This window comes from Chiloscyllium plagiosum, unplaced genomic scaffold (genome assembly GCF_037043375.1).
Source record: "Chiloscyllium plagiosum isolate Xiang-an unplaced genomic scaffold, Cpla_swu_hap1 HiC_scaffold_12, whole genome shotgun sequence".
Lineage (NCBI taxonomy): Eukaryota > Metazoa > Chordata > Chondrichthyes > Orectolobiformes > Hemiscylliidae > Chiloscyllium > Chiloscyllium plagiosum.
Genome location: NW_028270150.1, coordinates 50,618,481 through 50,644,636, shown reverse-complemented (window position 1 = coordinate 50,644,636; position 26,156 = coordinate 50,618,481). Strand labels below are relative to the sequence as shown.

At 45.4% G+C, this 26,156-nt stretch overlaps 1 protein-coding gene across 1 annotated transcript in view; it reads right to left on the bottom strand.

The window, feature by feature from the left end:
* Nucleotides 1-16,105: 16,105 nt before the first annotated feature.
* The window catches only part of ccdc181 (coiled-coil domain containing 181), a 35,418-nt gene continuing 25,367 nt past the window's right edge, over nt 16,106-26,156 (bottom strand). Inside the window, exons 5-6 of the mRNA XM_043700899.2 lie at nt 20,250-20,404; nt 16,106-19,008 (exon numbers count right to left, since the gene is read on the bottom strand). Of these exons, the coding sequence (XP_043556834.2) occupies nt 18,840-19,008; nt 20,250-20,404 (324 nt within the window). The 3' untranslated portion in view covers nt 16,106-18,839. The remainder of the gene's footprint in view (nt 19,009-20,249; nt 20,405-26,156) is intronic.

Here is a 26,156-nt window from a genome sequence, read left to right as displayed (position 1 = left end):
GTTCTCAGCCTAATGATTAACAGGCATATTGAGAAAAATCGAATTCTTTTCACACAGGTTATTAAAGCATGCAGGTGGCCATGTAGCAGAGACTGTCACAATTTTAATTATTTTCACATGTACTTGCAAAGGAAGATTATAAAAGAATGTAGTGAAAGAAAGAGGAAATAAGAGAGAGTAGTCTTTTACAATCTAGAAAGATTGCTTAAAAACTGTTCCAAGTAACACCAATCAATCTCAGAATCTTAATTGAAACAACTCAATAAGTGCTGGTATCCCGTAACCAAGTCACCCTTTATTTAATGTGGAGAGTCCTTGATATTGATCCCAGCTACCTCAGCCAGCTGTGAGTGAGGCTTTTTTTTTTAATCTTTTTTTTAAACATGTGGAAAGTCCTTGACACTGATCCAGCTTCCTCAGAGACAGCTGTCAGTATCAGATGTCTGACACTCCTGTCTTTTTTTTCTACCCCCACACTACTGCCTAACTGCAGTAGTGCTTATTTTTTTCCCCCAGCACCTGTGCTGTGTACGCACAGGTGTGAGAGACAGTGAAAGACACAAGGTGCATGAATCTTTATTCAAATTTCCATCATCAGGAAGAAACATCTGAGTGCCCTGTGACAAGCAGTTCACATCAAAGGGCAATGTGGGCTTGTTCTTTTGATTTTTTTTTTTCCCCAGCACCCATGTGAGACAGTGAAAGACACAAGGTGCACGAATCTTTATTCAAATTTCCACCTCGAAGAATGGAAACACACAAGTGGCCTGTGACAAGCAGTACCCTCCACATCAAAAGGCAATGCAGGCTTGTTTTTTTTGAGAGTCCTTGCATACAAACTGGTCCAGTTCCCTCAGAGCAAACAAAACCTGACATTCTTGTTTTTTTTTCCTTTCTTGAACAGGATGTCTAAAACCCCTGGGTTTTTTTTTCTTTTACCCCCCCCCCCCCCCCCCCCCCACCACCTAACTGCAGTAGTGTTTATTTTTTCCAATCACCTGTGTGTGCAGGTGTGAGACAGTGAAAGACACGGTGCACAAATCTTTATTCAAATTTCCACCACCAGGGAAAAAAAGAAACGCCCAAGTGGCCAGTGACAAGCAGTGCCCTTCACATCAAAGGGCAATGCTGTGAGATCAAACAGTGAAGGGGAGGGCAGGGATTAAATCAAAATAGAGTTGGAGGGGGAAATAATGCACTCCACTCCCTGCAGCACCCACCTCTCCCTGAACAATGCCAGGGTGTTGGTGGAGACCGCACGCTCCTTCTCCAAGGACATCTGGGCTCTAACAACCGCAGAAGAAAGGCAGGCAGTCGGCCCTAACGACCTCCTCCATGGCCTGCTGCCTGGACTTGTTTATGGCCAGGCCCAGGAGCAGACCCACGAGGAGGTCTTCAGACCTGCCCTCCCTCCAGTAAACCGGGTGCCCGAAGATCAGGAGTGTGGGACTGAAGTGTAACCAAAAGCAGAGGAGGAGGTTTTTAAGAAAATCAAAAAGGGAGTGCAAACGCCCACACCCAACATACGCATGGTCCACGGACTCCACAGAACAAGTAGTTGGGCTGGGAGTCTGTGAACCACCGCAATCTGTGGTTGCAGGGGACTGCTGCGTGCAGCGCCCTCCACCCCAGATCCCTGAGAGAAGGGGGGTAGGACTCCCACGTAGAGAGCCCTCCACTGGGGATCCCCACCGCCCAGTGGCAAATGGGTATGCCAAGGCATGTCCAGACAGTGGATGAGGGAGAAGAGGTGGACGGTGTGCAGCAGCAGTCGATACAGGGCCCGCCTTTTTACATCCTTAAAAAAAGGGACAAAATGAAAATTCTGGAGGCGACTCAGGTTGTGGGGCACAGGCTCCCGCAGGAAGTACAGGACCCTGGGGCCAATGTGAAATTCCATCCAGGCTGTGGTGAGCACGGATGGGATCCCACCGCACACCCGAGCATCTTCCAACTGGTGCACTACGTTGGGTCCAAGCACCACTGTTTTAACGCATCGGATGGCAGTGGCCACGTACCGGACATCTACCACTGCCCTGCTTGCTATGTCCTGCAGCAGTGTCCAGCCCAGGCCCTCGGCACCCAGCACGTCCCCGACCCTGGGCATCCTCGCCTCCGACAGCCACTCAAACCCGCGAGTACAGAGGTGCGGATTCCTGAGCAGCGAATTCCTGACGACAGCCGCTACTCCTGCCAGAGGGTAGGCGCGGCACAATTTGACCATGTTCCAGACAGTGATCAGGTCCTGGTAAAAGACAGGCAGCGTCTTGAGGGCAACCTCCAAACCGTCACAGTCTACGAACAGGAGCTGCGTGTCGTAGTGGAGGTTACGCACCTGGCGGAAGAAATGTCGCCAGGGAGTACAACCTTCGAGGAGGCTCAACGTAAAGGTAAAGGTATTGCTGCAAGGTCTGAAGGCGGAACGTCGTGACCTGGGTGTAGACGCACACCAGTGACTGACCGCCCTCAATAGGGAGGCTCAGAACCTACGCAGCGACCCAGTGCATCTTTTTGTCCCAGAAGAAGAAGTCAACCAACGTTCTCTGGATGTCAGCGACAAAGCCAGGAGGAGGGACCAAAGTGACCAGCCGGTACCACAGCATGGCGGCCACCAGCTGGTTCATGACCAGCACTCGACTCCTGTAACATAGCACTCTGAGCAGTCCTGTCCAGTGGCCTAGGCGAGCTGAGACTTTGGCCTCCAGCTCCTGCCAGTTGGCCGGCCAGGATTCCTCAGCAGGGCTGAGGTAGACCCCCAGGTAGAGGAGATGGGTGGTACTCCAGCTGAACCCCTGTAACTCCTCCAGCAGGGAGTCCACCCGCCACAGACCGACCAGTAGTCCGGAACATTTGGCCCAGTTGATCCTGGCGGAAGACACTGCTGAGTACACGGCCTGGCACTCGCGCATCCTCCCCAGGTCAGCCGGGTCGATGAAAGTGAGGACGTCGTCGGCGTAGGTAGAGAGGAACACCCTCGTGCCCGTGCCGCGCAGAACCAGCCCCGACAACCTCCTCCGCAAGAGGCGCAGGAAAGGCTCCACGCACAGGGAATACAGCTGGCCGGACAGGGGGCAGCCTTGACGCACTCCTCTCCTGAAGCGAAGGGGCACTGTCAGGGATCCGTTAACTTTAACCAGACACTCTGCAGCAGCGTTCAAAAGTCGGATCCGGGCAACGAACTGTGTCCTGAACCCGAATGCCCGCAGAGTCCCAAGCAGGTACTCGTGATCAACCCTGTCGAACGCCTTCTCCTGGTCAAGAGACAGGAAGGCGCTCGGCAGACCAGCCCGTCGACAGAAATGAATCAGGTCCCGGACCAGGTAGACGTTGTCATGTATCCTCCGGCCCGGGTGAATCATGTAGGCCAGCACGGAAGCCAGGCGAGAAGACAACACCCTGGTGAAGATTTTGTAGTCCGTGCTGAGGAGGGAGACCGGACTCCAGTTCTTCAAAGAACAAAGGTCCCCCTTCTTTGGCAGCAGAACGATGACCGCCCTGCGCCAAGAAGGGGGCAGCTCTCCAGCATTTAGACACTCCCCCAGGACTTGTGCGTAGTCGCTCCCCAGAATGTCCCAGAACACCCTGAAGAACTCCACAGTCAGCCTGTCCAGCCCTGGGGACTTGCCCCTCAGAGCCGGTCGAGGGTGCCGGTCAGCTCCTCTAAAAGGTGAGAGGAGCGTCGAGGCTTCTGGCATCCTCCGGGCCGAGCTGCGGCAGGTCCTCCCACAGAACTCTGCGAGCATCCTCGCTGGACGGATCCGGAGAGAACAGAGCCGTATAATAGTTTCGGAAGAGGGCCCTGACACCCTCCGGATCTCAGACGAGGGACCCGTCGTCGGCCAGCAGCACAAGGAGCTGCTGACGGGTGCCACGCCTTTTTTCCAGCGAGTAGAAGAAGTGGGAGCCACGGTCCAGGTCCTGGAGGAGCTGGATCCATGACCTCAGGTACACGCCCCGAGCCCCGACGAGCTGCAAGTCCTGGAGCGTAGCCTTCTTCTCTTTGTACACCCTGCGCAGGGCCGGGTCCGCGTCGGGCTGACCGAGGTGTGACTCCAGGTCGAGCATCTGCCTCTCCAACTCCCCGATCCTGGATTTCCGCCTATTTATCAACCACCTCACCTACTCCTGACAGAAAACACGGATGTGAGCCTTGCCCATGTCCCACCATAGCCTCAGGGAGGGGAAGCCTCCCCGCTTCTTTCTCCAGCCGGCCCAGAAATGACGAAACGAGTCCCGGAACCACTCGTCCTCCAGCAGCAGGTTGTTAAAGTGCCAGTACGTGGAGCCGAGCGGAAGGAGTTCCGCCCACACCAAGTGACGGTCCGTGCACGACACCTGCTGCGTGGAGGCCGTCAGAAAACAGGAGGCGTACGCCCGTGAAACGTACAGGCGGTCAATTCTGGGCGCTCCAACCCCAGGCATCACGAAGGTGAAGGCGATGGAGTCGGGCTGGAGATTCTGCCAGACATCCACCAGGTTGAAGGACTTGACCAAGTCCCCCAACCTCCTCCCTGACACCCAACCGGTGCAGGCACCGCCGTGGTCCCTGTCCTCGAGGACTGTTAAAATCTCCCCTGAGGATGACACACTGGCTCTCGATGGAGGCGAGATGAGCGGACACTTCTCCGAAGAAGCTCGCTTGCCTCAGCCTGGCCAGGGGAGCGTAGACGTTCACCAAGTGAAGCACCGGGCCCCCCAGCCGAACTGTCAGGTGAAGCAAACGGCCTGACAAAGGCTCCCTGACCCCCAAGATCTCCGGCTGAAAGTGCGGGGCCAACAAGATAGCCACCCCGCCAGATCTGGGGTGAGGTGACTCATGTAAACCCCCCCCTCACCACTCCAGGAGCCAGGTGTCTTCGTCTCCTGGGGTAGTGTGGGTTTCTTGCAGGAAGCACACCGCATACCTCCTGTCCCGAAAGACCGAGGGGGTCTGGAATCTGCGCTGTGACTTCCTGCTGCCGTTGATGTTGAGGCTGGCTATAGTTGTCCCCATGTCAGAAGCTTTGTGCAACCACCACCAGTACAGTTAAAAACCGATATATACATTTACTGGGAGGACGGGGGAGGGGCACAGAAGTCCCTCGCCCTCACCAGGAGCGCCCCCAGGAAGTTCCTGACTCGCTTTCGCTCATTGACATCGAGCCCAGGTGCCTGGCGAGCAGCGTGGGCCGACCAGTAAACTCTTTCAAAGGAACTCCAGCGGTCAAACGCCAGTTGGGCTTTATCCTGGCGACTCAGTTTCCTCGACAAATTCCAGGAGTTCCTCGAGGGGGATGAGGGGGAGATCGGTGGGGGGCACCTGGGACTCGAAAATGTCACTGCAGATAGAGTCCGCGTCGTCCCCGGTGTCCGTCACCGATCCCGAACCCTCCTCCGGGGAGGTGGCCCTCGGTCACCGACCCCTCCCCCACTGAGAAGATGGGGGCTGGTCCAGCGCCGCCAACTGGCCTCAAACCCCCGGCGACCCCACCCCCAGGGTCACCGGCAGTACCTTCCTCGGCGCACCCCTTCCCGGAACCCCCCCCGAGTTCGGGTCGTCGGGCGGCAGAGGCTCGGGGTCCCGCTTTCCTCCCAACACCGGGACACCCGGCTCCTTGGAGAAAAAGGTCCTCCCCCAGGGCAAAGGCACCCGGAAAAACGTCCTCTCCTCTCCTCTTCTCTCCTCTCCTCTCCCCGGCAGCGCTGCTGAAGTATCTTGTGGTGTTGACTTCGGGGGAGGGGGAGTGAGTGTGGCGGCACCACCATCAGCCGTTGGCGTGGGCTGGGCAGCCCTCTGGGTGGGGCAGTTTTTTCTAATGTGCCCCACCTCGCGGCACAGGTGGAACCGCACGCCGTCCGCCGTCCAGAAGGCGCGGTAGGCCGCGCCCTCGTGGTGGAGGGTGAAAGAGCCCTCGGTGACCTCCTCCCGGGCCAGGCAAATGAACACCTGGCGTCGGAAGGAGTATATGTGTCGGAGGGCGGGGTCCTTAAGACCGAGCAGGAGCGGTTAGACACCCGACCGGATCTCCCCCAAGGTGTTGAGCTGGGGGAGAAGGAGCTCACTGGGAGTGAAGGGCGGGACGTTGGAGATTATGACCCTCTGGGCCGTAACTTCCAAAGGGTCGACGGGCACATGTGTCCCGCCCACAGTGAGCCCCCTCTCCACGGCCAGGTGGACCGCCAGCTCGGTCTTAAGGAAAAACACGGCCTTCCCGTACATGCCGGGGTTCTGACAGCCGAGCCTAAGGCAGCGGCTACCCCAGCGTAGGTGCGGCTGGGCCCCGCGACCTTCGGGCTCGCCATACTCTGCTGCTGGATATTGGTAGGCCCCAGGCAGCAGCAGTGGACCTCTAGCAGCGGCAGAAGTCCTGGGAGGTGCCCAAGGCGAGTCCCAGTCAGCAACGGTGGAGACCGGCCTCAGGCAACAGAAGCGGTGGAGGCAGGCATCGGGCGAGTCCCAGGTAGGCCCTTGGTCGCAGCGGTGGGGGCAGACCTGTTGGGGAGGGTCCCCAAGGCGAGTCCCAGGCAGCAGCAGTGGAGGTGGGTCTCCAGCAGTGGCAGTGGTGGAGGTCCTGGGGAGGGGACAAGGCAAGTCCTAGGCAGCGGTGGTGGAGGCAGGCCTCAGGCAAGTCCTAGGCAGGCCCTTGGTTACAACGGTGGGGGAAGGCCTGTTGGGGAGGGTCCCCAAGGCAAGTCCCAGGCAGCCCCAAAATTGGGTCCCAGGCAGCAGTAGTGGTGGAGGTTGTGGGGAGGGGCCCCAAGGCGAGTCCCAGGCAACAGTGGTGGAGGCAGGCCTCAGACAACAGCAGCAGTGGAGGCGGGCCTCTGGCAAATCCTAGGCAGGCCCTTGGTTGCAGCGGTGGGGGGGCAGACCTGTTGGGGAAGGTCCCCAAGGCAAGTCCCAGGCAGCCCCAAAATTGAGTCCCAGGCAGCAGCAGTGGAGGTGGGCCTCTAACAACAGCAGCAGTGGTGGAGGTCCTGGGAGGGGCCCCAAGGTAAGTCCCAGGCAGCAGCAATGAGGCAGGCCCCAAGCAGCAACAGCTGAGGCAGGTCCGGGCGGGGTCCCAGAGACCAGCAGTGGGAGTGGGCCCCAGGTCAGCAGCAACACTGCCTTGACCTGGGTGAGGCCCAGGCTGCAGCTCCAAAAGTAGGCCCCAGACTCAGTCTTCTTCGACTTCTTCGTCTTCCTCGTCTTCTTCTCTCAATGCAGGGCAGCTAGTCCAGGGACAGTCCCCTTCAAGGAGGAGAGTCCTTGCAATTACGTACACACACTCTCACACTGATCCAACTCTCAAGATAGGCAAACACCAGACCGGCCAGTGACAAGCAGTGCCCTTCTCGACAAAGTGCAAGGCAGGCTTGTTCTTTTTTGTCAGCCAAGGCTTCCTGATTGGACCAGACAGCCCTAACCAAGGAACTCTTATTCTGTTGTCCACTTGGCTGACCTCATTACAATCACTACATCTCTCCCCTTCAGAGTTTGAGGACATAGGCAGGTTCTTTTTCTCATATCTCCTCTTGGGCTGTTTTAGCACTGGGTCAAGTTATTTCAACTTTGCCGCTGATTCACGTGGTGTGTAAAGCACAGTAGATTGCCTCTTGTACCTGCTGTATCGCAGAATAATTTCATTCTCTTCTTAAGGCAGCAAAAGATTTAAGGTGGTGAAACCAACCATATTGATCTCTCATTCTGAGTATCTTCAATGGGAAGGGAGAACCTATGGATTCTGGAACAGTCAGAAAGGCTGTCGAGGAGCTGAGCACATTTTGCTATCACATCATTGTGCTTGTTTACGACTGTCGCACCTACTCAAACTTTAACCATCACTTGACCTGACCTCGACCATGCCTCTTATCCATGCAGGGCCATTCCTGGGATTCCTACACCAAACTTTGTTCCCTGAAATAAGCTGTCTCACTCACTTAGTGGAATCTTGTGTCTGGCATTCCTGATGCTGTTTTGCCCACTCCTGCACCCCCACTCCAAGTCTGGGAAGATCAGATTTAACTTGGTGTTTAGTCGTCTCCCAATCAGTAACTCTGCTGGAGCTATACCTGTAGTTGCATGGGAGGTGGTCTGATAATCAAATAGAAACTGGGACAGTTTGGTGTCCGGTGAAGCTGTAGACTGTTTAGATTAGATTAGATTCCCTACAACGTGAAAACAGGCTCTTCGACCCAAGCAGTCCACACTGATCCATTTTCCCTCTAACTAATGCACCTAACACTATGGGCAATTTAGAATAGCCATTTCACCTGACCTGCGCATTTTTGGACTGTGGGAGGAAACCCACACAGACAGAGGGAATGTCTGTGTGGAGTTTGCACAGTCGCCCAAGGCTGGAGTCAAACCTGGGACCCTGGTGCTGTGAGGCAGCAGTACTAAGCCACCTCTTTAAGTCTGCCTTCAAAGTTTGGACCATTCTTTCTACCAGACCGTTGGATGGATGATGACCATTCCTGATGAAGGGCTTTTCCCGAAATGTCAATTTTTTTTTCCCCCCGCTTCTTGGATGCTACCTGACCTGCTGTGCTTTTCCAGCACCACTCTAATCTTGACTCTAATCTCCAGCATCTGCAGTACCCACTTCTACCTACCTATGAACTAATACTCATGCTACACTTTGTATGTCAATACCAAATCTCACTTGGCATCACAGTATGCCAACACCTGAGAGAAGATGATTGCTGCTTCATCACTGAAAGCTACGGCTTGGCTATGTGACCATTTCCAAGGCTGACCCTTTTTAAAAGTTGATGCAAAGATGCCAGGAAGAATGCCCAGTTATGTATGAACTTTCCATAATAGTTCACCAACCCAAGACCTAAGCTCCAGTACAGACGTGGGAGCTGGAGCGCCTTTGATCGCCCTCACTTTATCTTCCAACAGGTGTAACCCGGTCTTGTCAATTCTGTAACCCAAGGTCACTTGAGGTTCATGGAATACATTTTTTTTCCTTCTAAGGCATATGCCTGCCTGGGAGAAATGTCTTAAGGACTACATCCAAGTTCTCTCAGTATTCCTTAATTGACTTCCCTGTTATTAGCACATCATCCAAATAAACTGTAACCAGGATGGACCATCTAAAATGTTCTCCATTGTTCCCTGAAAATTTGCACAGGTTGTTCATACTCCAAATGGCAGCCTTGTATATTGGTATGAACCCTTGTGGGTATTAATTGTAGCATGCTTCCAGGAATCCTCATAACCACAATTGCAAGGTACGCCCAGCTCTCGTCCAGCTTTGTGAAGGAGAACCCCCTGCCAGCTTTGTGTACAAATCCTCTATGAGGAATCAAGCTACAAAAAGCAGTTTACCATTTGTTTAAAATCCCCACAAGGGCGAACCAACCCAACAGGCTTCACAATCAATACGACCAGTGCTGTCCATGCCGCAAACTGGACTGATTTTATGATTCCTTCACTTACTGGCCTTCTGATTTCTGCCTCTACTTTTGTCCTTTAAGACAAATGCCACTGAGTGAGCTTGTAGAATCATGGAATTGCTTCCTGGTCAACATGCAAGGTGGCCTTGGCTCCTTTGATAGCCCTTAAGGACTTCCTGAAAACCTTCCAGGTATTTAATTCAGACTTCAATCAAGCAGCCATTTTTTAAATGAAAAATTATGAGCCAATTTAGGTGAATCTTTCTCAACCAATTTCGCTCATCGAGCTTGGGCGTGAGCCTTTTACTACAGTCAGAGATTACTGCACCTGCTGCTTCTCATAAGTGACCAGAACCAAAGTTGTGTACCCTTAATCTCTCACAAGCTGGTACAGGTTCTCAGTCTAGCTGAGGCCTTGCGCAAACTTAAGGGCTGGAGTCTAGAGCGAGTTTTGTTAAAGACTGGTTCTACAATCACTGAAACGGCTGCACCACTATCGATCTCCATTAGAAACAGGTGACCATTTAAACAGAGGTTTACTTTGATTGATTTTGATTTCAATATTACTAAACAATTGAACTGTTCCAATCTAGATGTAGGTGGACTTTCCAAGGTATGCACTCTCCTGGATACCAACCTGTCAGGTGTCTTACTCCGTTTAGGTCTAGATTGACTCTTTTGCTCTCTCAAGTCAGCATATTGGCAACAACTATAATGACTTGCTTGCCTGGATCCTGAAGAAAATTTTAACCATTTGGCTGAATCATAAAGTCATCGAGGAGTACAGCACAGAAACAAGACCCTTCGGTCCAAACCATCCATGCTGACCAGATATCCCAATCCAATCTAGTCCCACCTGCCTGCACATGGCCCATATTCCTCTAAACCATATTCATATACATATTAAATGCCTTTTAAATGTTGCAATTGTACTAGCCTCCACCACTTCCTCTGGCAGCCCATTCCACACATGCACCACCCTCTGTGTGAAAAAGTTGTCCCTTAGGTCTCTTTTATATCTTGCCCCTCTTATCCTCAACCTATGCCCTCTAGTTCTGAACTCCCCAACCCCAGGGAAAAGACTTTGTCTATTTACCCTATCCAGGCTGCTCATGATTTTTAAAACCACTATATGGTCACCCCTCAGCCTCCGACACTCCAGGGAAAACAGCCCTAGCCTATTCAGCCTCTCCCTATACTTCAAATCCTCCAACCCTGGCAACATCTTTGCAAACCTTTTCTGAACTCTTTCAAATTTCACAACATCTTTCCATTAGGAAGGAGACCAGAATTGCATGCAATATTCCAACAGTGGCCTAACCAATGTCCTGTACAGCCGCAGCATGACCTCCCAACTCTACTCAATATTCTGACCAATAAAGGAAAGCATACTAAATGCCTTTTTCATTATCCTATCTCCATGCGACTCTAAAGGAGCTATGAACCTGCACTGCAAGGTCTCTTTGTTCTGCAACACTCACTCGGACCTTACCATTAAGTGTATAAGTCTTGCTAAGATTTGTTTTCCCAAAATGCAACATCTTGCATTTATTTAAATTAAACTCCATCTGCCACTTCTCAGCCCATTGGCTCATTTTATCAAGATCCTGTTGTAATCTGAGGTAACCTTCCTCGTTCTCCACTACACCTCCAATTTTGGTGTCACCTGCAAGCTTACTAACTATACCTCTTAAGTTCACATCCAAATCATTTATATAAATGATGAAAAGTAGTGGACCCAGCACTGATCCTTGTGGCACTCCACTGGTCACAGGCCTCCAACCTGAAAAATCCTCCACCACCACCCTCTGTCTTCTACCTTTAAGCCAGTTCTGTATGCAAATGGATAGTTCTCCCTTAATTCCATGAGATCTAACCTTGCTAACTAGCCTCCCATGGGGAACCTTGTTGAATGCCTTACTGAAGTCCAGACAGATCACATCTACTACTCTGCCCTCATCAATTCTCTTTGTTACTTCAAAAAATTCAACCAAGTTTGTGAGGTATGATTTCCCTGCACAAAGCCATCCTGACTATGCATGATCAGTCCTTGCCTTTCCAAATAAACATACTTTCTGTCCCTCAGAATTCCTTCCAACAACTTGATGTCAGGCTCACTAGTTGATAGTTCTCTGGTTTGTCCTTACCATCTTTCTTAAATAGTGGCACAATGTTAGCCAATCTCCAGTCTTCCGGCATCTTACCTATGACTTTTGATGACACAAATATCTCAGCAAGAAGCCCAGCAATCACATCCCTAGCTTCCCACAGAGTTCTAGGGTACACCTGATCAGGTTCTGGGGATTTATCCACTTATGCATTTCAAGACATCCAGCACTTCGACCTCTCTAATATGGACATTTTTCAAGATGTCACCATCTATTTCCCCACATTCTACATCTTCCATGTCCTTTTCTACAGTAAATACTGATGCAAAATACTCGCTTAGTATCTCCCCCATCTCCTGCGGGCTCCACAAAAAGGCCGCCTTGCTGATCTTTGAGGGGCCCTATTCTCCCCCTAGTTACCCTTTTGTCCTTAACGTATTTGTAAAAACCTTTTATATTCTCCTTAACTCTATTTGCCAAAGCTATCTCATGTCCCCTTGCTTCCTGATTTCTCTCTTAATTTACTCCTACTGCCTTTATACTCTTCTAATGATTCTCTCAATCTATCCTGTCTATACCTAACATATGCTTCCTTCTTTTTCTTAACCAAACCCTCAATTTCTTTAGTCATCCAGCATTCCCTATACCTACCAGTCTTTCCTTTCACCCTAACAGGAATATTCTGTCTCTGGACTCTCATTATCTCATTCCTGAAAGCTTCCTATTTTTCAGCCATTCCTTTACCTGCAAACATCTGCCCCCAATCAGCTTTTTGAAGTTCTTGCCTCATACCTTCAAAATTGGCCTTTCTCCAATTTAGAACTTCAACTTTTAGATCTGGTCTATTTTTTTTCCATCACTATTTTAAAATGAATAGAATTATGATCGCTGGCCCCAAAGTGCTCCCCCACTGACACTTCAATCACCTGCCCTGCCTTATTTTCCAAGAGTAGGTCAAGTTTTGCACCTTCTCTAGTAGCTACATCCACATACTGAATCAAAACATTTTCTAGTACATGCTTAACAAATTCCTCTCCATCTAAACCCTGAACACTATGGCAGTTCCGGTCTATGTTTGGAAAGTTAAAATCCCCTAATATAACCACCCTATTATTCTTACAGATAACTGAGATCTCTTTACAAATTTGTTCCTCAATTTCCTGCTGGCTATTAGGGGTCTATAATACAATCCCAATAAGGTGATCATCCATTTCTTATTTCTCAGTTCAACCCAAATAGCTTCCTTGGATGTATTTCCGGGAATAACCTCCCTCAGTACAGCTGTAATGCTGGCCCTTATTAAAAACGCCACTCCCCCCTCCTCTCTTGCCTCCCTTTCTGTCCTTCCTGTAGCATTTGTATCCTGGAACATTAAGCTGCCAGTCCTGTCCATCCCTGAGCCAGGTTTTTGTCACTGCTATGATATCCCAGTCCCATGTTCCTAACCATGTCCTGAGTTCATCTGCCTTCCCTCTTTGGCCTCTTGCATTGAAATAAATGTAGTTTAATTTATCAGTCCTACCTCGTTCTTTGCTTTGTCCCTGCCTGCCCTGACTGTTTGAGTCGCTTCTTTTCTCAACTGTACCAGTCTCAGATTGATCTCTATCCTCACTATCTCCCGGGATCCCACACCAGCACCACCGCCACCCACCCCACCCCCCACCTTACTAGTTTAAATCCTTCCAAGCGGCTCTTGCAAATCTTCCTGCCAGTATATTAGTTTTCTTCCAATTTAGTAACAATCTGTCCTTCTTGTATAGATCACTTCTACCCCAGCAGAGGTTCTAATGATCCAAAAATGTGAATCTTTCTCCCATACACCAGCTCCTCAGCCATGCATTTATCTGCTCTATCCTCCCATTCCTACCCTCACTAGCTCATAGCACAGGGAGTAATCTCAATATTACTACTCTTGAGGACTTCCTTTTTAAATTCCTGCCTAACTCTCCGTACTCTTCCTTCAGAATCTCAAACTTTTCCCTTCCTGTCATTGGTTCCAGTGTTTTCCAAAACAGCATATTTGTTTGAAATGTGAATAGCCACAGAAGACTCCTGCACTACCTGCCTAGCTCTCTTACCTTTCCTAGAGATAACCCTGTGACTGTATCTGCAACTTTCCCCCTTCTCATAACTGCAATCAATCACACCCCCTTGCTCTTGTAAATTCTTCATTGCCTCGAACTGTCACTCCAACTGTTCCATTTGATCTGATAGGATTCGCAACCGACGGCATTTATTGCCGATATAATCCTCAGTAAAACGTAAACTCCCCCTAAACTTCCACATCCGACAAGAAGAGAATATCACTCTTCTAAGGGCCATTTTTGCTGCTTCCAATCTGCAGACCCAGAAAATTGCACCGTCTTATTCCTCTACAGAACATTGCTCCAGGCTAATGTAATACTTATGGCTTATATTTTTAAGTTCAGTCAAGAGACATCTCAATAAAACATATAATCAAGAAAGAACCCACTCTATTCAATACTTCAGACTTACAGCAAGGCCCCAAGGCCACACTTAAAACTATTCACTTATCTGTCTCTGTGCTGTGACCTCTCCCAAGCAGGTTCCCCCAAGATCAGTTGTGAATTTCACTGTTTGTTCATTTCCCCAGATGCATTCCGATGTCCAGCAATACATGAATGCAACAGCAAAGGCAGTAACTGCGCAGGTTCACTGCTAAGTCAGTTAGCAGTGTGGGTCTCTCTCTCTCTCTCTCTCTCCCCCCACTCCTGCACAGCCCATGTGCTACCTTTATCTGTTCCTCTCTGTTTTAAAAGTGTCGTTGTTTTGACTTTTCCTCTCCAAAGTTCCAAAACAATGCAACAGCATAGAAAACAGTAATTGCTGCTCGTGGAATTCGAGGACTCAGTTTCCAGCACTTACAATACCTCAAAAAAGGAGCAGCCTGTTACACCCAGAAATCTTTCTCATCCTCCATCTTGGATTACACAGAATCCTAGCTTTGTTTTGGATTTTGTTATGGAATGACCTAGAGTTCCTCTGTTCAGGATATGGCCTGAGTGAGGTTATGCAATTGCCTTCACTCAAGTGGTGTTCCCAAGCTCAGTCGGACTGGCGTGGAGGTCCACTACCATTGGAATACCCTGCAAATCATATGCTCCACTTGCCACATTCTCCAATGATAGTTGTAGTGCCTGTTGAAGTCCTGTTAGGCTTCAGTTAGTCGGCTGGTTTGCATGGTTACATCATTGATCCCACATACCAAACAAACAGTCTCTTAGCATCTCATTAAGGGTTAAATAAAAGTCACATACCTCTGCCAATCATCCTAACCTTGCCAAAAATCCTGGATCTCAATTTGCCAAGTAAAACGAATGGCATCTCAGAATTAGAGGAGGCTTGGTGTCATAATATTTCTTAACTAAATACATCAACTTTTGAAATGTTTTAGTATCTATGCCTCAGGGAAAGTTAACCAATAAAGCTGCAGGTCCATAAACTTGCAGGAGAATTACTCATTGTTTTTCATCTGCCCCAATGTAATTTGCCTGGAAAATAAAAGGTTCTTTCCACATATTGGCCTCAGTCTTTAACAGTGGGATTGAACAAGTCAAGCTTACCAAATATGGCGTGATGCCAGAAATGCATACCACAATTCACAGACAACTGTTGCAAGTACATTTCTTCGGTAGTGTGCTTTTCTCTCATCGCCACTGAAATAACTCCAGAGGCTAGTATCTTCAAGGAATGTTTTACCTTAGCAATTTCAAGTTTTCCTGACTCCCAGTTAATGAAGTGGTCCTTTGCGAGTAGCTTAACCTGGAAACCTTCCCCCCCCCCCCACCCCAACCCAAACACCACCGAACAATGACATTTGTAGTAAGAGATTTGGAAACGGAATCATTGTAGCAAAGGAGAGAGAAAGTAAACTGATCACACTTTCCTTAAAATATAGAATGCATAAGTGAGAATTGACAGAAACAAATACCTGTGGGTCTCCTTCAATAACAAAACACAGCTAGCCATTCACACAATCTTTAAAGTTATCAAAATCATTCTTCCTAAGGACAAAAACCATAATTTCTTTTTTATATCAGGACCACCATGTCAGTAGGTTCAGCTAGAATTCACCTCATGGCACAGTGGTTAGCATTGCTGCCTCACAGCACCAGAAACCCGGATTCAATTCCCGCCTCAGACAACTGTCTGTGTGGAGTTTGCACATTCTCCCCATGTCTGCATGGGTTTCCTCCGGGTGCTCCAGTTTCCTCCCACAGTCCAAAAATGTACAGGTTAGGTGAATCAGCCATTCTGAATTGCCCGTAGTGTTAGGTGAAGGGGTAAAAGTAGAGGAATGGGTCTGGGTGGATTGCTCTTCAGAGGGTTGATGTGGACTTGTTGGGCCGAAGGGCCTGTTTCCACACTGTAAGTAATCTAATATAATCTAAATGGTGATAGATTATAAATGTTAGTTTGCAATGCTGATACAACCAAAATAGAAGCAAAAGTTTGTTAAACTCGTGTCAAACCTTAATTAGTCCATACGATAAAAGTACAATACAAAGGTCTGGTCTCTATTTTGTTATGATCTCGGTCAACACCAGTTTTTAGAATTTTCTCTGGAATCTGAAAACCTAGGTATTTATTCAAAGAACGAAGTTACAAGGTTCATGGTTTAAAACAAAATAATTTTACTGCAGAATAATCAATGAACAAGAATATTAATAACTACATTCTTAGTCACATTAAAAACATTAAAAATTGCAAAGGACAATTACTTATGCTGTAAAGCAAGTTTTTAAATATGAATGTCCTTCTAAAATTATTTAACTTAAACTCCAAAATACTCAAGTCATACTTATCAATAATTGGAAGATTAACCTGGTTATTGTTTCAAAGATGCCAAATATTTACATAAGTTGTTTTTAAAACCATAAAGGCCATGAATATCCAGAACTGCTACTAGGACCACTATAATTCTTAGTTCTTGGTTCTATTGGAATTCTCATTGTTACCCTGTGGTATTGAGTAATAATGCCCACTGCTGCTATGTGCCAACATTACCAGTTTGTGGTTGGCCTAATTTGCTGCCAACATCCTTTTTTCTTGACTACGTTTGAAAGCCTAATTAGTTTACAGTGATAGAGGAAATCCGCTAATAAGTCTTAAAGAGGCAAGGCTCTTGTTTTAAGCAAGATGTAATTTAATACATGGTAGCAACTAAGTACATTAGATTAGTAAGTTAAACATTGCTCCTAAGACTACTGGGAGACATGGGGAAATAGACCTTCACCCACCCCACTAGATGCTATGATGTTGTCGTTCTCCTCTCAAGTATATATGGCATTATCAGATCACGTGGAACTTAATACAGTTTCCAACATTAACACTTCAGAACCATTACCTTATGCAAACGAGTGCAGTTTAGCCTGAACAGCATCCAGATAAAGGGTAAGGGTAATGAACATATTGGCATCTCTATGCTTTAACTATGTATAAAGCTCAATGATTAATGATATTCTTTCTTCAAGGTACCTTTCTCCCCACCCCAATCTCAAATATAATAATGAGAAAAATGAGCAAGTAAGGTACCATGCTGAATAAGAATTGGTATGGTGAGCAAGCAGCTGGCCAATTGCCTTTCATATTCCTCACAGATTGATCAATCATGATCAGGCATTTAATGGTTTGATTTTTTTGTGATTTAATAAGGCAACCCTTTGACCTCAACTGGACTATGGATCTCGGTTCTCCACAATACTTTTCATTTCCACCAATGAGAGGCAGGGATCAAAAAGACCTGCCAATGAGCTTACTTTTGTATTACTAGTCACAATCCTAAAAATATTAAAGATGTCTTAAATGATTTCAGGTTTGTTTGTCAGAAAGCTGCTTTTGGAACCAAAAAGAAAGCCTATAGATAAAATTAAGAATATTTTTAATATCACATAAAATTCAAAAACACATTGGTTGGATGACATTATATGTCACAAGCAAAACTCTTTTATAACAAAGCTTTGTGCATTGTTTCATATTCATAAAGATTGGTTGAATTCTTGGAAAACATTTTTATGTCCACAAGCTACACATTTTCCTCTAAGTCATGACATTTACCTCCAACACCTACATATAATTTTATGTAGATACAGTAGCAATGCAATAACACTGACGCATCATTAACCTTGACCAAGCATCATTAATTCCTCTTTGAAAGAAACGTTTTAAGTGAACAGTCAAATTCCATGCTTGTTATAATTTTTTCTGTACAGTTTTCAGTGATAACGCAAAGCTGTATAACAAAATTATATTGGGTATTGTTCTCATTATGATTAGTCTTCTGCTATTAAAATTTTGTCTACTTAGAATCTGAATGAAACATGGTACAACTGAAACAATTATGCACAATTCCAAGAAATCCAAAGAATCCTATGACATTCAAGAAGGCAGGTTTATTGGTAAATAGCTCTGAAGACAGGTACTTAAGAAAAAAATGGTATTTCTCGGAACTTCCTCAAAGCTTCTATACCTTACTAGTGTAACTTTGGCAGAAATAAAGTTTCATTCAAAATTATACCAGAAGAGCAGAAGCCCCAGAGAAACTATATACAATTGAAGAAGGGTATACACGTTAGTATGCGTCCCTGGACTGGATATGATGACACAAACTCCCGATTTTAGTAAGACAATCATGGAAGAACTGTATATAAGGTTGGGAAATTTCTAAATGGAAAGCAGCAAATCAGCAGGATACTTCTAAACACTGTTGACTAACAATTCCAGAAAACAGAGTTGGGCATCCACCCATTTTTACTTAAAAAGGATGCAAACATTCAAAGGGGAGAGAAACTTATAAACTTAACTGTAAAATGAGCTGTAGGTATAATAATGCTAACTGATTGATAGTCAAACAATATATCCCCAAGTTTAAAGAGTTTAGCTCACATGAGTAGGTGAAAGTTAACTCATTGCTTGCATATACAGAACTACACCATTTCACACACAAACACTAATTATTTGTTTATTTTTAACAACTGTTAATGATTTGTTGTGGAAAGTATCAATGTTAACACTGGTATACTTCAGCCTATTAAACAAAAAGAACATAAATACTTAAAAAAAATCTTTTAACTGGCATAGAAGAAAACATTAACAATTCAGAGATTGTGCAGATAATTTATTCCAACCTAATCATGTGTTGTGGAATGCTCAGACGTTTTTCAAATGTTAACACTGATGTATGAGCATGTTAAAATTACACATTAGAATAATATTGTGGAAATTTCCTCAGATGTATTCATAGTACTGAAAGTCTGGTTTGCAAACCATTGAAAGATTTCTGCTCATTTGAATTCTGCAATGAGGCATTAAAACATGAAAAGAAGATGTCATAACCATGATTTTCTAGAACCTGTAACCATAATTGTCAAACTGAAATGATTTAGATTCACTAAGGGTGCATAGTAAAGTCTGCATTCTTTTAACTTTTCTAGCTTCCATCAGAAACTTCCTGCATCGCTCCTTTGCAGCCAATTGTTCTGCCCGTTTCTCAGCTTTCTTTCTTTTTAGCCACCTGCAATGATTCAGAAGAAAGAAAGAAAAATGACGGAATCAAATTCTTTCTGAATTAAGCAAACTAAAAGTAAACAATTACACCTGTAAACTGAACACCCCTCATATTGCCTCTCATATTTTATGATTTAATTAATTACAAAGATAAGCTCCTCAAAATTGAAGCTGCAGGTCGGGTAGTGAAGAAGGTGTTTGGTACATTTGCCTTTGTTGGTCATTACACTGAGTATAGGAGTTAGGAGATCATGTTGCAGCTGTACAGGACATTGGTTCAGCCACTTTTGGAGTTTGGCGTGTAATCCAGGTCTCCTTCCTATCGGAAGGATGTTGTGAAACCTGAAATGTTTCAGGAAAGATTTACAAGGGTCTTGCCAGGGTTGGAGGAATGGAGCTGTAGGGAAAGGCTGATAGCTTAGGGCTATTTTCCCTAAGGGGGCTAAGGGGTGACTTTATAGAGGCTTATAAAATCAGGAGGGGCATGGATAGGGTAAATAGGCAAGGTCTCTTTCCTGGGGTGGGGATTCCATGGTGCCACTTTTGGAATACTGCATTCAATTCTGGTTTCCCTGCTACAGGAAAGATGTTGTTAAACATGAAAAGGTTTCAGGAAAAGATTTACAAGGGTATTGCCAGGGTTGGAGGGTTTGAGCTGTAGGGAGGGGCTGAATAGGCTGGGGCTATTTTCCCTGGAGCATCAAAGGCTGAGGGGTGACCTCATGGTAGTTTATAAAATTATGAGGAGCATGGATAGGGTGAATAGTCAAGGTCTTTTCCCCTGGGTAGGGGAGTCAAAACCAAGAGGGCATAGGTTTGGGGTAAGAGCGGAAAGATTTAAAAGGGACCTAAGGGGCAACATTTTCATAGAGAGGGTGATGCGGGTATAGAATAAACTGCCAAGGGAAATGGTGGAGGCTGGTACAACTATTATATTTAAAAGGCATCTGGATGGGTATATAAATTGGAAGGACTTGGAGGGAAGTGCTGGCAAATGGGACAAGATTAATTTAGAACACGTGGCCAGCATAAGCAAGTTGGACCAAAAGATAAGTTTCCATGCTTTACATCTCCATAACTCTATTTCCAAAACCTTTAGGTATTTGCAAAGGCCATCAATTGATACAGTCAATTCAAGTACTACCCACAACTGTTCCTGGAATGTGGCATCCAATCTTTTTACTTGTTTGCACTTTAAGTCACCAATCCTTTCTCACAAAATGGAATTTAGTATTAAAATTTTCTTACTGCTTAAAAGCTTTTTCAGAATCTTCCCTTGTGTGAACTTTTGAGTTGTAATCTTGTTCCCTTTTTCTCATGGCTTCTACTTGCTGCTCTTTAATTTGCTGTTCCCGTTTTTTCTTTAGCCAGAGATTGAAGGCTTCATTTGGATCTTGATGTTCCTATGAAAACAAAAATAAGCAGTTTCACAAAGTGGCATAATTATCCCAGCAGATATAGAAAACACTAGATTTTCTTTTGTGAGAGTTTGAGTTTAATTGTAGAAGTACAATAATTATATAAATATGTTGTTTTAAACTGTCTCTTCCCGTTTTAGCTATACCTTCTCATTAAGATACTTTTTCTAAATCGTGTTTTGGTGGTTCAGCAAATAGCTAAGGGAAAGAGTTAAAATTAACCCTGACTGACAGGAAATTGATTTTCCTTTCCATAATAGTGTTTCTATTCCACCTGATATTTTCCCAGTAGTAACAGACAGGTTTGAAAGATTATCAAGCAGGATATTATGGAGTAGAAGTTTTAGTCCACTATTCTTTATTACAAGTTATTAGTGCATCACAATAAGCTGCTAAAGACATTGCATTTAGAACAAAGCAAGAATCAGATGCAGAATGCAAATCTTCTTTACTGCCAATAATACAAAAGTTCAACAGCACTTTTTTGTATTATTGGCAGTAAAGAAGATTTGCATTCTGCATCACAGAAAATGACTAAAGAAATGTCTTCCTTTTATCTTTTTAAAATTTCTTCTCGAACTGAAGTGTTTTGTTTAAGAAGTAATTGTTGTGGTGTAGTAGCCACATTAATCCATTTTATAGCCCATCACTTGGAAATACCTGTGATATTCAAATTTGGTTAATACTATAAACTGTGGGATAGGTAGTAATGATCCAGCCCAACATTAGCTAATGTGGATCCTCAACTGCAACAACTGTCTGAACAATTGCAAGTAAAGTATGCAAATACAGTTTTTGTGTGGCAATTCATGAAATATTTTGATGAGAAGATGCATTTTGCAGTAGTATAAATATAGTAAGAAAGTGTATTTGTTTAATTCATTATATTGAAAACATAAATAGCTACAAAACTTTAAAGATAGTTTGTACAATTGAATTGAACTGAATTGAATTTATTGTGACGTATACCGAGGCACAGTGAAAAGCTTTGTCTTGTGAGCAATACAGGCAGATCACAAAGTTATATAGCATAGATAAGTAAATAATAGGTAAACAGCGGCAAAAACTATAACAGAGGTACAGGCGAATGTTACAAGTTTGTGAATATTAAGTTAACCTTTAAAAAATAACCTTATTTATCAACTTGTAATTAATACTCCAGAATGTTCTGAATATCGTCCCAATTTCACTTGACCTAATTAGGGCACAGTGACCAGTTTTTTCTCTCTGGCAAATGCTTGGGCATGTTGGCACCAGGGAGACAGCCACCCCTTTCCTGTGACTTCAGAAACTGTTCTGGGCAGGAGAGCTTTAAATGATCCTTTAATTACTTAAATGATAAATTAAGGGCCTCATCCTGTCATTCACCTGATCAACTGTGGTCCCAGCAGGTGAGAAAAGTGTCAATATTCCTGACTAGTCAAATGGAGGGGCTTGCCTGCTGGGTTGGAGATGGGCCTGATCTGTCCAATCTGGAGTTATGGGGGGGCTGAAGAGGTTCAGAGGTGATCATTGAAAGCTACCTCCTTTTCTTTCCCTCTGAACCCCTTGATATGCTTCTCCTTGTGAAACCCATTCTGCAACAACCCCCAAAATAGTCACTTTGCTTCTTATTACTCCTGGTTTGTACTCTCAATGTTTTTTTTCCAGCACATTAGATTGGTATTGATGAAATACAATGTTGTGATGACATTGATTATTTTTTATATCATAGTGAGTTGTTGAAGAGAATTGCCCCTTTATCTCTCAGCTGAGTTATTGACCATTGCATCCATTGTGAGTAAAATAAAGTTAGCGAGTTTTGAGAAGATTTGTAGCTCAGGTTGAGGTTCTGGATGTAGGTTTGCTCACTGAGCTGGAAGGTTCATTCTAAGACATTTCATCACCATACTAGGTAACAACTTCAGTAAGCCTCGGGAAGAAGCACTGCTGATGATTCCTGCTTTCTATTTATATGTTTGGGTTTCTTTGGGTTGGTGATGTTGCTTCCTGTGGTGATGTCATTTCCTATCCTGTTCATTTTTCTCAGGGATGGTAAATTGGGTCCAAGTCAATTTGTTTGTTGATAGAGTTCCGGTTGGAATGCCATACCTCTAGGAATTTTCATGTGTGTCTCTGTTTGGTTTGTCCTGGGAAGGATGTATTGTCCCAGTCAAAGTGGTGTCCTTTCTCATTCGTTTATAAGGATACGAGTGAGAGAGGGTCATGTCATTTTGTGGCTAGTTGATGTTCATGTATCCTGGTGGCTAGTATTCTGCCTGATTGTCCAGTGTAGTGTTGTTACAGTCCTTGCACGGTATTTTGTAAATGACATTAGTTTTGCTTGTTGTCTGTATAGGGTCTTTCAAGTTCATTAGCTGCTGTTTTAGTGTGTTAGTGGGTTTGTGGGCTACCATGATGCCAAAGGGGGCTGAGTAGTCTGGCAGTCATTTCTGAGATGTCTTTGATGTAGGGGAGAGTGGCTAGGGTTTCTGGATGCATTTTGTCTACTTGTTTGGGTTTGTTGCTGAGAAATCTGTGGACTGTGTTCATTGAGTACCCGTTCTTTTAGAATACACTGAATAGGTGATTTTCCTCTGCTCTGTGCAGTTCCTCTGTGCTGTAGTGTGTGGTGGCTCCTTAGAATAATGTTCTGATGCAGCTTCGTTTGTGGATGATGGGATGATTTCTTCTGTTAGTTCAATATTTGGTCCATATGTGTTGTTTTCCTGTAGACGCTAGTTTGAAATTCCCCATTGGCTGTTCGTTCTACTGTGACATCTAGGAATGGCAGTTTGTTGGTGTTTTCCATCTCTTTAGTGAATTTTATGCCAGTAAGGGTATTTTTGATGGTCTTGAAGATTTCCTCTAATTCGTTTTGTTTAGTGATGACAAAGGTGTCATGCATGTAGTGGACCTAAAGTTTGGGTTGGATGGTTGGCAGAGTTTGGGTTGGATGGTTGGCAGAGCTATTTTTTTCGAGTCTCTGCATTACCGTCTCTGCTAAGAACCCTGATATTGGAGATCCCACGGGTGTTCCGTTGGTTTGACTGTAGGTTTTGTTGTTGAAGGTGAAGTAGGTGGTAAGGGATAGGTCCACTAGCTTGACTGTCCTTGCTGATTATGTTGCTGGTATTTGGTGTATGTGTCTTTGGGTCTTCTAATAGTGTAGTCAGTGTTTTCTTGGCCAGGTTGATGTTGATTGATGTGAACAGGGCAGTTACATCAAAGGAGACCATTATTTCATCTTCTTCTTTCTTGGTGTCTTTGGTCTTCAGGAATTCTTGGGTGGAGTGGATGGAGTGGCGTGAATCTCCTACTAAGGGTTTTAGTCTTTAGTGTAGCTCCTTGGCCAATCTGTAAGTTGATGTTCTAGGTAGCGAGACAATGGGTCAAAGGGGTCTCCTGGTTTGTGGATTTTGGGTAATCCGTAGAAGCATGGTGTGTTGGATCCATCTGGTTTCATTTTTTTGGAAGTCGATCTTATTTATTTCTCCAGATTTCTGAAGGTTTTTGAGTAGGGCTGTGATTCGGTTCTCTAGTTGTGGGGTCAGGTCTATCGCCACATCTTAGTAAGCATTGGTATCTGCAAGTAGTGCATTCACTTTCTCAATGTAGTCTCTTTGATTTAAAATAACTGTCAAGCATCCTTTGTCTACAGGTAGGATAACAATTTTTTTAAATCTTTTTTTAGTTTTTCTAGTTCTTTCCTTTCTTGTGTATTGAGTGTGTTGCCTTCCTTTTTTCTGCTTAATGTTGGTGCAACTGTCTGTCTGATGGTTTTCTGGGTTACTTCTGAGAGTTGGTTGTCTTTCAGTGTTGTTTCGAATGCTGCTAAGAAATCTTTCTTGCCCATATCCTGGAAGTTGTAATTTAATCCTGTTACTAAGATGGCTTTTTCAGTGCCTGTTAAGGGTCGGTCAGATAAGTTTTTCATCCATGCTTCTGTGTTGTCAGTGTTGTTACTTTGTGTAAGTTTGTCTAGTTTTTTTTTGCAGGTCTAGTTTTTTTTTCATTTTCTGTGTTTGTCGCTGTCTAATGTCTACGGCTTGTTGTACATTGTCAGTCCATTCATGGTCTGTTGCATGAGTAAGTAATGATTTTTGGTGCAAACATCTTTGGTTGTATTTACGGAGTCTGTTGTGGGCATCATTAATCATTTCTCTAAGCCCATACATAGTCCCATACACCGCCCCATTCTGCAGCTGTTTTGCTCTGCTATTCTTTTGGCTAGTGGGGTGTTAAGGAGAGGTTTGTATTTAAGACATTTAGATAGTACCTGTTATCTTAGGCATTCGTGCAGGCATTGTGCCCATAGGTGTTAGGAGTTTTCAGAAGATTTGTAGCTCAGGTTGAGGTTCTGGATGTAGGTTTGCTCGCTGAGCTGGAAGGTTCATTTTCAGACGTTTCGTCACCATACTAGGTAACATCTTCAGTGAGCCTCCGGATGAAGCACTACTGATTCCTGCTTTCTATTTATATGTTTGGGTTTCTTTGGGTTGGTGATATCATTTCCTGTGGTGATGTCATGGCGATGATAATCTGCCTATGGAACAGCTGAAGTTGTTGGAGCACCAACAGTTCTGTTTGGAAGTGAATTCCAGGATTTTAACCCAGCAATACTGAAGGAATAGTGATGTAGTTCCAAATAAGAATTGTGTAAGGCTGGGAGGGGAGCTTGCAGCTGACAGTATTCCCATTCATCTGCTGCACATGCCCATGTAGATGGTAGAAGTTGTGAGTTTGCAAGGTGCTGTCAGAGTAGCTATGGTGTGTTATTGCAGTGCACTTTGCAGGTGGTATATACTGCTGTCATTGTGCATCTTGTGAAGGAAGTGAATCTTCAAGGTAATGAATGGGGGACGGGGGGATTAATCACGTGGATGGCATCAGGCTTCAGTGCTGTTGAAGCTTCATTCATCCAGGCAAATGCTCCCGACTGGTCTCATGCAGATAATGGATAGGAAACAGGTCTGGCCTGGTCTTGTAACCACAGTATTCATATGGCTTGTCCAGTTCAGTTTCTAGGCAATGGTAATCCCCAGGATTTGACAATGGAGAATTTAGTAATGGTAATGTAATTGAAAGTCAATGGATGATAGTTTTATTATCTCTTGTTGGAGATGGTTATTGCTTAGCAATTGTGTGAGGTGAATGTTACTTTCCACTTTTCAGCCCAAGCCTGAATGCTGTTGCTGTACATGGATATGAACTCCTTCAGTGTCGGAGAGATTGTAAATGGTGCTAAGCATTGTGCAGTCATCAATGAAAAACCCCACTTCTGTCTGCTAATGGAGGGAAGGCCATTAATGAAGGAATTGAAGATGGTTAGGCCTTGTACACTGCCCTGAGAAACTCCTGCAGATGTATCTTGGGGCTCCCATCTCCAGTTCTGTCCCCGGTACCCCTGGGTCCTGTTCCTCCCCGTCCCTTGGCAGGCTGGCGGGAGAGCCTGTTGGGGGACAGGGGGGTAGTGGTTGGGAAGTGCAGACGAGTGGGAACAGTGAGGCAGAGGGAGACTGTGACCCAGGAAGAGGGTGGAGTATTCCTGAGTCCTGATCTTCCCCTTCTGTCTCCAGTCCTGAACCCCTTTCCCCTCACCATTGCCCCCCCCACCACCTCCAAAAATGATTTGTCTGTGCACACGTAGTTTAAAGCAGCATTAGCAAATGCTGCCTTCCTGTTGACTCGTTTTGTGAGGACTATATGATCCTGTTCAAATGCTGCCTTGTTGTCAAAGGGAGTCACCTCACCTCTG